The sequence below is a fragment of the Trichosurus vulpecula genome, chromosome 1, assembly GCF_011100635.1.
Source record: "Trichosurus vulpecula isolate mTriVul1 chromosome 1, mTriVul1.pri, whole genome shotgun sequence".
Classification (NCBI taxonomy): domain Eukaryota; kingdom Metazoa; phylum Chordata; class Mammalia; order Diprotodontia; family Phalangeridae; genus Trichosurus; species Trichosurus vulpecula.
The window spans coordinates 275,325,952-275,341,385 of NC_050573.1; the positions used below are offsets into that span (position 1 = coordinate 275,325,952).

The window sequence follows — 15,434 nt, forward strand, 5'->3', positions numbered from 1 at the left end:
TACTTTATCCAGTCACGGTCTTATATAATTCCCTCTCTCCCCATACTTTACTCCTCTCAAACTTAGTCACAATCATGACCTACCTTCTCTCCTCCACCACCCCCAAACTTTGCCAGGCCATTACCCCTGTTCTGTCTACACTCTCCTCATTTCTCAGGACTCACCCCTTAAGGAACCACTTCAACTCTCCACCAATTCCTATTATCGAATCACTTGTTCTCATCTCCTGTTGTTGTTAATGTTCTACCAAACTCCAATTCTGGATTACTCTTCCCATTGACCCCTATAATCTCTAATCACTATTGAACAGAGCTGGATAAAGTCACAGGGTCTACTACAAATTTGCTTACTTAATTTCAACTGTGCTATCACTGAAATAAGGCAATTATTTTACTCCTCTGTAATTAATTCTCTACCCCCACCCTTCACAACAGCTGTTCCAAATTTTCTCCTCCCTACTTAATCTTCCCCCAGTGCTCCCTCCTCTCAACTAAGGTTCTTGCCTCATGCTTTACTAACAAACAAACAAAAACCATAGTGGTATTCACAGAAGATTCCTTTTCTCCCCTCCTCCTCATCTCACCTAGATGTTATCTCCCCAACCTCCATTTCTTCTTTCACTTCAGTTTCTGATAAAGAGATAGTCCTTCTCCTTGCAAAGGCCAGCCCCTCTACAAACACCCATGATCCAATCTCCTCCTATCTTTATCCAGTAGAGTGTTCCTATTATTACCAACACCTCTCTAATCTTCAATCTCTCCATATATATTGGTTCCTTTCCCATTGCCTACAAAGATGATAGGGAGGAGAAAGCTGGAGACTTTACACAGCCCTCTCTCACTCAAATCAAAGTCAATTGTAAATCATGTCATCATTTCCCTGATGTCGTGGTCGTCTTAGAGAATGAAGGACAAACACAACCTGTGAGTTGCCTCCGCCTTCTCTCCATGCTCCATTTTGATAGCTGAAGCTGCCTCCCTAACTTTGGATTTACTGGCTAGATTTCTTTCTCAAAAACCAAACCTTAAACCCAATTCACTCTGGAGCTTGTAGATTGGACAATAGGTCCCTGCCCTCCTAGCACAGAGTGAATGTAAATACGAAATAGTAACTGTTTCTCTTTTGGCCAGGAACCCTGAGGGTCTTCCCCTCCCAGTTTGATTTTTTTAATTAAAGGTGGCATCCCTTGACTCACTCCTTAAAGAGGCCTATTCACTGAATGGACTTTACCTCACTCAAAACGAGAACCTGAAAGGGCCAGGGTCTCCTATTGCATCCTGGGCCATCTCTAATCATCCTGGTGAATATCAGGCCACTTGACCCAGAGGGCTCTGGAGGAGAAAGTGAGTCTGGTGACCTTGCACAGACCTTCCGCACTCAAGTCAAAGTCAACTACAAGTCATGTCATCATTTCCCTGATGTCATGGTCCTCCTCGTAAACGAAGAACAAACACACACAACAAAGATGCTAAGGCTCACCCGTCCTTCAAAAGAATCCTCACTCTGTCCTACCATTCCTGCTAACTATTATCCTCCCTTCAAATCCAGGTCTTTGAAAAAGCCATGTACATTTCCACTCTTCTCAAACCTCCCCTAGTCTGGCTTCTGACCTCATCACTAAACTTAAAAAGATCTCTCCTAAATTAGTTCTTAATTAAATTACCTAAATTAATTTCTTATTTGACAGATCTAATTGCCTTCCCTCAGTTCTTATTCTTATCCTTTTTCACTTCTCTGAAGAATTTGACACAGCTTATCACCCTATCCTCCTGAATATTCTTGCTTATCTGGGTTTTTGTGACACTGTTCTTGCCTGGCTCTCTTCCTCCCTATCTGACCACTCTTTCTCTGTCTCCTATGCATCATCTATATCATGCTGACTTCATCTGGGTGAACCCCCAAGGCTCTGTGCTAGGTCCTGTCATCTTCTCTCTATACTCTTTCATTCAGTGACCTCATCAGTGTTCATAGGTTCAATTTTTGTCTTCAGGTAGATGACTGAGCTCTGTATTTAGCCCTAATCTCTCTCCAGAGCTCCAGTCCCACAACCCTAACTGCCTATTAGACATTTTTAACTAGATATCTCATAGGAATCTTAAACTCAACATGTACAAAACACACACTTAAATCCACTCATCTTCCAAATTTCTCTATTACTGTCAAAGATATTATCTTCCAGTGCCCAGGTTCACAACCTTGGTTTCATCTTCAACTCCTCATTTACCGACTTAAAATATAAAATCAGTTACCAAGCATGTTATTTTTTTTATCTCCATGATATCTCCCAGATATCTTCTCCACTCACTTAGCTACCACCATACCACAGGCCCGTATTATTTCTCATCTGAACTACTGCAATAGCAATGTATTTTTACCTCCCTAAGGGAAGTGATTTTCCTAAAGCACAGGTTACGACCATATCACCACACTACTCAATAAACTCCAATGGCACCTTACTACCTCAAAGAGTAAATATAGACTCCTCTGTGTGTCAATTAAGACTCTTCACAACCTGAGCCCTTCCTACCATTCCAGTCTTCTCATACATTATGTCTCCATGCATTATGAGATCCAGCATAATGTCTACTCCCTATTCCACACACGCAAGATATCAATCTCCCAGAACTGTACTTTGCACTTTCTGTCCCTTATTTCTGAATGCATTCCTCTTCACCTCCACCTCTTGTGATCCAAATTCTCTTCAAGATTTGGCTCAAGAACCACCTTCTCTATGAAACTTCTACTACTCTTTTCAGAGACTAATGCCTTCCCTTCCAAAACTATGTTGCATTCATTTTGTATATTATCTTACATTTCCCCATTTATATACAGATTTTTCTCCCCCATTAGAATGTAAACTCCTTAAAGATAGAAAGCATTTCACTTTTTTCTTTGTATCTACAGTGCTTAGCACATAGTAAGCACTTTAAAAATTCTTGTTGGTTCATTGATTGATTGCCCAATGTATGGAGGGCTGAGCCCAGGTACTACCTATTCAAATGAAACCTTGCCTAAGATACCCAGCTATCAGACCTCTCTCCATCCCCAAATCATTTTGCATACCACCTTCACACGTTTCCAATAACCCCAGTAGAATGTAACCTCCTCGAGGGTAACTATTTAGTTTTTTATCTTCATGAGCCCAATGCCTAGCACAATGCTTTGTACTTCTAAAATTCCATGATTTGATATACCCATGACCTAAATCTAATTTCTTTGTTTCACAAAATTCATTTTCTCATAGTTACTTAGAATTCTATGGGGCTCTGGGTTTGGAAGAGTTCCATAGAAGTAGAACCACGAGAGAGATCTTTAAGCAGGTCAAACACCCTTGAAATAGCATTTCCTACCCTTCTCACAAATTCCACCAGGAATCTTCTCACAGTACTGAACCAAGTGAATAAAAATAACCCTGTTTTATCAGAAGAATATTTGAGTTGGAGGTCACAGAAAATAAATCATTCTTTTGAGGTTGTTGTAACAGTATTATTTTAATAATAGATACCACTATTCTAGTAAAGGGAGGAAAGAAAACATTTAGAATTTAGCAGCTAGTACATTATTTTGGCAAGCACAGTGTCCTGAAGTCACAGCATGTGATGTGGTCCCTGTCCTTTGGTTAAACAGGATACTTCACAATTGGAGAAAACTTCACAGAGAGCCTCAGTTTCCTCATCTGTAAAACGAGCAGGTAACCTTGATGATCTCCAACATTAAATAACTCTGATAATCTCTAGTTCTTCTATTTACCCAGTACACCTGACTTTTCACAAACAGCTGGCATACCATATCAACAAGCCCTATTAGGACATAAAATAACAATAACTCCTTGAATATAGTGTAAACATAGATAAGGGTCTGGACTATAATATGGCCGAGCCTCTCTCAGGGAAAAGTTACCTTTAAAACATATTCTGCCTTACGAGCAGAACAAGGAAGTCAGATCCACTATACAATATGCTACTGTGTTAATGAACACCAACAGTTTTAAAAGATCTGTACTGAACAAAGAGTTAAGCTATCCCTAAGAGTTTAATCTATTAAGATACAGTTTCATAAGTTGTACAATATCTAGTGATAAATTTACAACATCAATATGCCATCTCAAAGCTGAACCTCATCATCTATAACTATTTCACTGCTATGTTTGTGACAACCTGAGGCTCTATGACTGTGCCTGGAGAGCAAATCATGCCTGGAAAAGACCTACAATCATCCCAGAAAGTTCAAGCAAAACTCAGATCAACTTCCAGAGGAAGTTAATGAGGTTAATCTAGAACTCAGAGGTACCGAAGATCAGTGAACAAAAGATCCCTTTGATCTTTCCTACACTCATAACCATTTCTGTATCATTGCAAATACCATTCCTTCCATCTGTCAAGCCCTTTACATGATGCCATGCCTTTCTCTTTCTTAAAATCCCAGTTTAAAACTAACTCCAGAAAACTTCCCTGATTTGGTGATTCCTCTTCCCAACTGCACATACCTTTAGCACTTAGGTCCTTAATATAGAATGATCAATACATAGTGAGTCATGAATAACAGTATTTCCTCTAAGGTACTACTAGGGAGGAATAAAAGGAAAGAGAAGATGCTGTGCATCACGTGCTTTGGGAAAAGGTGATCAGTAATTCCATTATTTAAAGTATAAACATTTCTACAGAAAGATAATTTCAGTACCAGACTTTAATTTTCACTGAAAACAGACCATATTAACTATGTTCATCGGACTAGAAATGCAAAATAACAGCAAAGGACCAAATACATCTGAATATCTGGAGTAAAAATTCTACTCTGTGGTGAGCACAGGTTGTTGAATAAAGTTTTCTGTGTCACAGGGAAAGTCAAAGAGATTTGTTCCATCCAGAAGCTGATACATGCCCAATTTCTCCCACTTTTTACTCTATATCTTAGAACACAGAAGTCAACAGTCTTCAATATTAGAGGCAGCCAATGGTGTAGTGTATAAAACACTCAGGAAGACTGAGTTCAAACCTGGCCTCAGACACTTACTAGCTATATGATCCTGGGCAAGTAAATTTACTTCTATCTGACTCAATTTCCACAACTGTAATATGGGAGTAATAGCACCTACCTCAGAGGGTAATTGTGAAGATCAAATGAGATAATATTTGTAAAGCACAATGACTAGCACAGTTGGCCCTTAATAAATGCTTGTGCTATTCAGTGAGGAGGCACACAGGAAAATCTCTTCACAATTGATAAAGGTCACCGGAAAGCAAATACATACCAGTGGTAACAAATTCAAATAGAAACAGGAGCCACTAAACCATACATAAGGATGACTGTGGGACACATATTGGCTTTTAAAAAAAACATATATTAATACTATCTATGTTTTATTATATTTTTACTTATTTTGTTAAATATTTCCCAATTATATTTTAATCTGCTTCAGGCCACACTCAGGAGCATTGTGGGTTGCAAGCAACCTATGGACTGTATATCTGACACTTCTGATATATACCACATTATAGAGTTTCTACTGTTCAATTTGTTCATCCTACAGTTCCTACATTACTCACCTCTTTTTTGGTTAGGTTTTCCCCCATCTCCATCTCCACACCTCTAAATATCTCAAACCCTTCTCCTAGATATCCAACATCCTTCCCCAAAAGAGTTGTTGGCAGAATGGCTATACCTCTCTCCCTGAGTTCTAAGCTAATAAGATCCATGCATGGGAGATGATTAGGACCTGCTTCTAAAAGGTGGTGGTAGCTGAAAATATATTTCTAGTTATTTCAAGACCCTTCAAGCACAGAAAATAGCAGGTTATTGTGAAAAATGGAACAATGAAGACGCCTCTAATATATGAGGCTATTAAAGAAGGAAACTAAAATATTTTCCCACAAGCCACTGAGTACAGATGACCATCTCATATTATTTTCATATGGTATTATCCTTCTAATAATCACAGGATTGTAGGTTTAGACCTAGAAGAGACCTCAGAAGTCTTCTGGTCCAATCCCCAAAACTGAGGCTCAGAGATATTAAATGATTTAATCATAATCATATAGCTTCTAAGTGTCAGAGGCAGGATTTGAATCCTGGTCTTCCTGACTCCAGGTCCGACACTATCTACTATATCATACTGCCAGAGCTTAGATTATATAATACCCAATTAAAGTTTATGTCTCGCTTTAGTATTGTCCTTGTTATTAAAAATAAAATATTATATAAATTTTTTTAAACTGAATAAATAAAAACTGAATTTGAGAGTATGGAAATTGAGGACATATTTCAAATTTCAATTTGGACTCTGATATGTATCTGTGAGTTTATCCAGACCCTGCTTAAAAAGTTCTCAGTATATATTTTCAATCACCACAGCAATCTTTTGAAGAAAGGTCACATTGTAACATTTGAGCATCTCCTATGCTTAGGCACAACAAACATAGAACTAAGGAGTGTAGTTTGGCTTGTATCCCTGTGACTCCTGGACATACTTATAGTGTTGTTTTATTTTAAGTGGAAGAAAAGTCTTAAGCTTCCAAAGGACTTCTGAAAAAAAGCATAGGAATTAAAGTAATCTTTTAAATTGCCTGTCTACCTCTACTCTAAATCATAAAATACACATCATTTTAATAAAATTATGCACTTCGGTACTTTCCAGTAATAAATTCTACAACAGGCCAGCCATGAGTAATTTAATATTTAATCAGACAAGCTTATAATTTGGAGAAGATGATTGGAAGCACCTCAAATCCTCTACTTCTAAATCCACTCATCCTTTGCAATACACACACACACACACACACACACACACACATACACACTTATCCCTTCTATGAGCTATCTCAAATAGTAGGTCCATAAGGAAGACATAAATGAGCTCCTGGTATTTCTGTGAAGCCTTGTCTCCGTTCATGAGACAGCTCCCTGAAAACCACAATATACAGAATATCCTCTCATTTTAATGGCCTGAGGTGATTAAAATCAAGAATACCAATTTTAAACAGATTTAAACTAGACTTTTAATGACTACAGAGAGACTTCTAGTAGCTATTTGTTTTCAGCTCATCATTTACTCAGAGTTTGTTAGAACAAAGTGACTCACAGGATTTGCTGAAGTAGCAGAAATTTTAGAACACTAATAATATTAAGACAAAAGTTAATAGTGCTGCAGGTTAACTTTATGACCAATTATTCATGCAAGACTGAGCATACTCAAAACCCATTACTGTAAATGCGAAGAGCCATTTTCTTTCCCAAGCTCACATTTCAGAAGAGTACTTTTTATTTTAACATAAATGAAGAAAATATAAGACTGATTAGAAGACTCTTTCAAAGTAAACTCTTTTCAGTAAATTACTTAACACTTTGTAGTAACAAGTGCTTTGTTGAATGCAATGTCATTCTTACCTCCATGGGGAAAGCTTTGAAGTTAACGGTATGTTCAGAACCACGCTGGTTTTCTCTCCCCCAGTGAAATCGGACTTCATATAGTTCAAATTCATGCCCTTGAGGCAGTGGTCCTCCAGTGAGGACTGGGGGGAAAAAACAACACACATTTTCTTTAGTTATTATATTTTTCCCCAAGTATGTGTATTTCTCAGTACAACGTTATCAACATAAGAGACATTTTACACAAAACAGTTCTAGTGTGCTTCTGTTCATTAAATTCATATGGCCAGGGTAAAGCAGTTAGACATTATATGATGATTCTAAAGTTGGCTGTGGGGCAGCTCGGTGGTGCAAAGAATAGAATGCCAGACCTGAAGTTAGGAAGACGCATCTTTCTGAATTCAAATCTGGCCTCAGACACTTATTAGCTGTAAAACCACTCCAGTAACTTTGCCAAGAAAACCACAAATGGGGTCACAAAATATGACTGAAACGATTGAACAACAAAAAAATTGGCTATGTCTAAGAGGCTTGTATACAGATTCAGCAGATCAAAAATTCAAATTCCTTGTGAATAAGCAATTAATTTTTTTTTTTCATTTTACCAGGGTCCAAGACTTTACATCAATTCTCAGCCTCCTCTAAAACAAGCCTCCTCCAATCTGCCCCACAAGTGATATTGACTTCATCCCTGGGTCCCTCAACTCAAACAGGTGAGCTCTTCCCCTGGTCTTTTCAAGGCTCAGGCCTCCAACCACTTCCCCTCTCTCCACAACATGTGCTCCCCACTTTCCAGCTCCCCTTTATGAGTTGTCTTCCCCTAGTGGAATATAAGTTCCTTGAGGGCAAGAAATTTGCCAGCTTATATTTGTATTCCCAGCACTTAGCATAGGGCCTGGCACAGACTGAATAATTAATAAATAATTTATCTATCTCTTTATCTAACAAGATTCAAGGATGACAAGAGAGAAAAGAACAATGAACTTGAAGTCCCAAGTCCTGGGTTCTAAACCCAGTTCTGTCACTAACTACTTTTGTAACCTTGGCTAAGCCATTAACTTCTTTGGGCTTCAGTTTCCACATCTATAAAATGAGCTATTTTAAGTTCCCTTCCAACTCTAGACTTACGATTCTTAGTCAAAATAAAATATTTAAGTATGCTTAATAGGCCAGAAGTGCTCTAGCAAAAGTGACTTTAAAGTGAACACTATTTTCATCTAGTAAACATTAAAAAGTCAAGGGAAAAGATAGAAATCACACTTGGACATGATTATAGGAACCCTTTCAACAATATATAGTCAAGGGGGAAATAATCGCTTCTAGATAAAACACTGAAATATTCTACCTAGCACCAGAATTTAACACAAGGAAGGCTGAGGGTATATAACAGGTCAATAGAGGATAGGGAATCGGAAAAAGAGCATAGGGGATATGGGATAAGAGATAGGGGAGTAGGTGAAAGGGGATGGAGACCATACCTGTGATTACACTGGTGTAACACTAAGAAACTCTCTCTACCAATGCAAGTTAGCATATTCTCTACAACTTATAGAGTCCAAGAATTGCCCAGAGCCTAAATGTGTATCAAAGGCAGGATGTGAGCCTAGATCTTCCTGGTTATAAACTATTCCATGCTGCCTTTCAATATGCCAGGTCAATATTCAAAACACTTTCCATTGAAATATAGAGTTCCATTTCTAGTCAAGATGGCTACCTCAATACAGGCAAACTGCTCAACTCCCAAATACCTACTCCAGCAAAAAAAAACTTGAAATAAGCCAAATAGTAATCAAGAAATCCAGTGAGGAATTCAGACAGTAACTTCTTCCACCCCAGAAAAGTACAAAAAGTCATCCACAAGTCCAGAACCTATAAGAATGAAGGCAATCTGTAAAGCCAGGACCATCAAAAGCAAACAAGCCACCAGCATATCACAATAACCAGAGATAGACCAGAGAAATTAATAACTTGCAGAGTTCTGTATCTGTAGGTAGCAAGAGCAAAGATTTCCATGAGACTCAAAAAGGTAAAAATTCCCCAGGGTTGTCAGAAAGGTCCAAGCTACAGACCTTAGAATTTCATGGGAAACAGCAGCAACCCAGCAGAACCCAGTGCTCAGTCATCTCAGGTAATCCATGAGGTAAAGGTCAGCACAAGAATTCAAAGGATCCAAAGTGAGAATAACCAAGGCAGATTCTGCCTCCAAAAAAAAAAAAAATCTCAGGAAGGGATAGCACCTGGCCCTGGCACAAAACCTTAATTTAGGAACTAAAGCTGGAGAGATGAGTAACCCGAAGCAGCATTTTTTTTAAATTATAAATCCAAAGAGTTCCAAAAGGAGTAACTCCACAATGGCTATAATTAGGACTCAAAGGAAAACATAGATTTTTCACCAAGATTATACTATTACCTAGAAGAAATTGAGGTCAAAAAATAAATAAATAAAAGCTCTGGAGAGGAAAATTGGAAGAAGTATAAATAACTTAAAAGAAAATGTGGTAAACATCACCCAAATAACAGACTACCTAAAAGCCAGAATAGACATAACAGAAACTAATTGCTCCATGAAATAACAAGAAATATTGGAACTAAATCAAGATAGAGAAATAGGAGAACATGTAAGATAGCCCATAAAAACAGCTAACATGGAATTGAAATCAAGGAAAGATAATTTAAGAATCATTGGAATGCCTGAAATGATTTTTTAAAAATTCTAAGCACTACATTTCAAGAAATCCTAAATGAAAACTATTCAAACTTATTAGAGTCAGAAAGCAAAGCAAAGATAGAAAGAATACCCCAAACACATCCTAAAAGAAACCACAAATAGAAATATCCCAGGAAGATCATAAGCCAAAATCCAAAACTCCCACATCAAAGAAAAAATACTGCAAGCACCCAGAAAAAAAGTAATTCAAGTACCATGAAACCACAGACAGGATCACACAAGAGCTTACAGTTTCATAAGTGAGAGTAGAACTTAGAAAACATTATTTCAAAAAGGTCAAAGATATAAGCTTAAAAAACAAGTTTAACTTTGCTTTGAAAACTGAGTATAATCCTACAGGGAGAAAACATGGATTTTTAATGGGATAGAGCATTTTCAACCATTTCTGATTAAAAAATTAGAGCTGAGTAGATGATGTTAAATACAAACACAAGAGTCCAGAGAAACAAAGATAAATTTATTTGAACAATTGAAAGGAATTGAGGGATGGTGCAGTGCTAACATTCTAACAGGGAAAGAAGAAACAAGTACCTTCAGAAACTTAATTGTTGTCAAAGGATCTGTGGGGGTAGATTGGTTCTATTTTGACTGTTTTAAGAGGAGAAAGAGAGGAGAGGGTGAAAGGAAGAATATACTAGTGTAGAAAGGAGGAAGAAGGGAGTGAAAATGATTATTTCTCATAATTCAGAAGTATGAGAAAAATCTATAAACATGGGGGAAAAGGGCCAGAGGGAGAACAGGCATTCCATGAATTTCACTTTATCTGAAATGGACAAAGAAGAATTGAACACAGACAGGTTGTTGTAGAAGTACATAGAGCTCAACAGAAAACAAGCAAGGATGGGTGGGTAGGGTTGAGGTAGAAGGGGTGGGAGGGAATTAAGAGGAAAAACTGTACCAAGGAAAGGAAATAGCCTGAAAGCAAAATAAGCCCTTTGTCCCTGAAAAGGAGATTAAAAGGAGTAAGGAAAGAAAAAAGAAGTAGCAAGCAAGGAGGTGCCCATCAGAGGGAAATATCTGAACAAATTGTGATATGTAAGTGCAGTGGAATATAATTGCATAGTAAGGAATAACAGATGATTTTAGAAAATCTATGTAGTAGGAACTGAAGCAGAGTGAAATGAGCAGAACCAGAACATTTTATATAAGAACAGCACTGTGAAGACAAAGACTTTGAAAAACCAAAGAACAATGATGAATGCAATGACCAACCGTATCTTCAGAAGACCCATAATGCAGCATGTTATCCATCTCCTGACAGAGATTGGAAATAGACTAAAAGTATGAAAAGACATACATTTTTGGATGTAGCATAACTTTTTTTTTACACAGGATTCTTTTTTTCTCTTCTCAATTGGGAGAAGGTAGGGGAAGACAGGGAGATTAGAACAAATGATATAAACAAAAAAACCAGGGCCACTGAAACATTTTTTAAATGAAAAGAAGTTCAAAAGGCAGCAAAGGAGGATGGTTTTGAAAACAATGTGTGAAAACATTGTATTACTTTTTTAAAAAGCAATATGAAAGAAAGATTCAGTTTCATATATAGGCCTCTTTTTGTTTTTTGCTCTGTATATAGAAATGCTCTTATTTTAGTGTTTAATTTCATAATAAAATTAAAAATTTTTAAATGAAAAAAATTCTTTTGAACTACATACATACTATGGATTTCTTCAAAAGATAACAACTAATTTAGAATTCTACTAACTTAAATATAGGCCATTCCAAAATGTAGCCTTCATCACTATAGCAATTCATAGATAGATAGATAGACAGACAGATAGATAGATGGATGGATGGATAGATGGATAAAAAGACTTTAAAAGATAATTACACCGGTTTCCATGTGAAAATATTAAATGAGAGGCTTTTTGACATTCATTTAAGTAAAAATGCCATATATAATTTATCATCTGTCCTCCTTATATCTTTCATCTGCTTAGTAAAATTAAAATCAAATGTCATACTCAGATTAGCAACTACTCTACAATATACACCTTAAGAGAGTGTCCTAGTGCAATGAGTGATAAAGTACCTTGAATATGATCACTCATCCAGGATGTGTCAGTGGCAGAACTTGAACCAACATCTTTCTGGGGCTGAAACTGGCTCTGTGTCCACTATTTCATGTTGCCTCTTCATTTGGTCTAATTTGTTGTTGAGTCATTTTGGTTGTGTCTGACTCTTCATGATCCCATTTTGGGGGCTTTATTGGCAAAGATACTAGAGTGGTTTGCCATTTTCCTTCTCCAACTCATTTTATGGATGAGCAACTGAAGCAAACAATGTCAAGTGACTTGCCCAGGGTCATACAACTAGTAAGTATCTGAATCTGGATTTGAACTCATGAAGATGAGACTTCCTGATTCCAAGCCCAGTGGTCTAATACAATAGAACTATTCTAAATTCATTACAAATTATCCATCTAACTCCATCAAAATAAGTGTTTATCAATTAGAGGTCCCTTTTTTCTATATCAACCCAATTCTAAATTTGTAGTATCTAAGAAATATGTGACACAGCTTATTGTTTGAGAATGACAAGAATCTCTTGAGAATTACAAGTCAGGTAGGACTTGGAGTCAAGAAGACTTGAGTTTGAATCCTGCCTCAGGTGTATACTACTAGCTGACTGACAAATCAACCTCTCTCAGCTTCAGTTTCGTGATTTATAGCATGGGGACAATAATAACACCTACCTCACAGAGTTGTGAGGATCAAATGAGTTAATATATGTAAAGCACTTTGAAAAACTTACAGAATGCCAGTCCTTATTTTTATTATAACAACATTCACCTTGCTGACCCTGGAACTGAAGAATGAGAGACCTACCTTGGCAGAAAACTAATCCTTGCCACTCAGGAAGTAGCAGTGACTAGCTCTAACTATAATTCTCAAAAGGAAGATTTTTGATGTATATAGTATTTTGGAAAATTGAAATACCTGCAGAATGTTCTTTACTATGGTTGTGAAAAGACCTTGATCTTTTCAAATAAATACATAATAATAGAATACTAATAATTAGCCTTTGGACCTGGAGAAGTTAGAAGCAGATAGTTTATCTTGGGGATAAATGTGTACTGACAACTTAATATAACTAAAGCATCAGCTCAGAAAAGCACTGACAGAAAGAAATGATGGCATGGTGCCCAATGTCATTGTCAAGGCCTCACAACATTATATGGTTCTAAGATGGTAGTATGGGAATCAAAAATTAAACAAAATGAAATGTCATTTAGACCATTTGTGACAATAATTCGTGAACTCTCAAGTTTGAACTGGAGAACTAGGATTCCCTTAGTCCTCATTATCAGTAAGGACAACTCCTAGTATAATCAATACTAGATAATGTATTAAATGAACTAAGCTACAAAGATATGGGTATTCAAAAGCTTAGTATAGAATCAAATCATTCTATACATTCTTTGTACACATCCCAGTTCCGTGGATTTTAGGGGCTTCTGATTTTAGATATTCAGATTTTTAAAATATTCTACCATTGTCCCATAGTCTCTTGTTAATCACACAGCCCTCAAAACTTGACCTTAAAGAAAACAAAAAAACATTATACACAGAGTGAACTTAATTCTTCCATCCAAGTTTGGGAGAAGACAGGGAACAGTCCCTTTCTAACTCTATTCTTTAGTCTGTTCAGCATTATACTTAAGGAACTGGGGGATGCTACCAAGGCAACCATTTGTTGTATTCCAACTGGGTACTAACAGAAGAGCATGTATGCACATCTTTAAAGCAAAGCAATAAAAATTCTCCCTAGGTAACACAGCATGGTTGCTATGTAAGGGAAAACATGGGAACTATAGTCACATTCACCACATTGTGCCTGGAGAAAATAGAATGAAGAAAGGATGGGATTTTTTTTCCGGTCCTCTACCATACAAATGTTCAGAGGGATATTGATGGTCCAGATGCAGGTCAGTTCACCATGACCCTTCTGGAGAGGGTTGAAAAAAAAGTTAGCCAAAGGAATCACAGACAAACAGGACAGCTTTGAAAGTTACATGTTGAATTTATTATATGCTTAGAAAGGAAAACAAGTTCTACACAATAGAAATTCTCAGTTTCAGACACAATTCCCTCCTGTTCTATTATATATGGAAATTCTCATTTTATTTGCTTTTTGTTAAGTTCCATTTTTTAAAAAATGTTAACATTTTAAAAATGAGGAGGAGGAAAAGGAAAAGAAAGAAGAGGAGGAGGAGGAGCTGCCTATTAGCAAGATTTCAGGGGTCCCATTAGAGGGATCCATCTGCCCTCAAAAAATAAATCCCTCAATTGCCACTTAGACTTTGGATTTCTTGCCAGAGGGAAGTCTTTTATTCCACAATTAAAGATAAGATTTAAAATCCAAAACCAGAGGAAAGATTGGCACATAGATTTAAATTGGAAATGAGGTATTTTTTTTTAAATCAGAGGAAACCCTACTAGGAAACCAGAAGAGGGAAAGAGGAATCCAAAAGGGAGACCATGCTCCCCAAAGGGGAGATGTTAAATTTGGCCTTAATCTAGATTGAGTAGAGATGTGGAAGGGCACCAACCTCAGCAGTGTTTTCTAATTTCACTGGAAGAGTTAGATCACACTCATATCCAGTAGTTCAAGCCACACAAAGAAAAAGAAAAAGAAAGAAAAGAAGAAAAGAAAATCTAACATTTTATGAGGTACTAGGTAAATGCTTGTTACATGTTCATTTCCCTACTGTGAATGGGTTGATAGACTAACAGTCAAGTGATCTTCTGTCTCATTCGACGATATGTGATGGTCATGAATGATAATTGCCTAAAATCTCAGAGTTGGAAGGAACCTCAGAAGTAGTCTAGCCCAACCTGTATCTGAATAGAAATCTCTTCTGTAATCTTCCCAACAAAAAGTCATCCAATCTCTTGCTGTTCTATATACACAACATTCCACCTACATTTCTTTGTTTCCTCAGGGATAAGCACAGTGCCTGGCACATAGGATGTACTTAATAAATGTGTTTTGAACGACTTGCTGAATGATCATCTCAAATCTCCATGACTTTTCCCCTGTGATTATAATGCACCCCTTCCTCATCTTCACCTCTTCAGATCCCTGGAGCTCCCTTCAAAGTTCACTCAAGTGCCACGGTCTTGTCTTCATGGCTAATTACTTTACAAGCCTTAATGATTAAGCATATGTATAAAGCATTTAGTTATGGAAACCTGGAACAGGTCAGGAAGGCCCACTTTGAGGGAAAGTCTTACATAAAATGATATCAAGAAAGGAGAGCAGTTCCCTTGCTCTTTGAATTCGACAAACTTTATTACCACATGGGTTATTGTTCTTATTTTATTCTTATTGACCT

At 37.1% G+C, this 15,434-nt stretch overlaps 1 protein-coding gene across 1 annotated transcript in view; it reads right to left on the reverse strand.

The window, feature by feature from the left end:
* Positions 1-15,434, reverse strand: part of CA8 (carbonic anhydrase 8) — a 161,150-nt gene that overhangs the window by 127,437 nt on the left and 18,279 nt on the right. Inside the window, exon 3 of the mRNA XM_036765137.1 lies at positions 7,384-7,508. Coding sequence (XP_036621032.1) covers positions 7,384-7,508 — 125 coding nt within the window. The remainder of the gene's footprint in view (positions 1-7,383; positions 7,509-15,434) is intronic.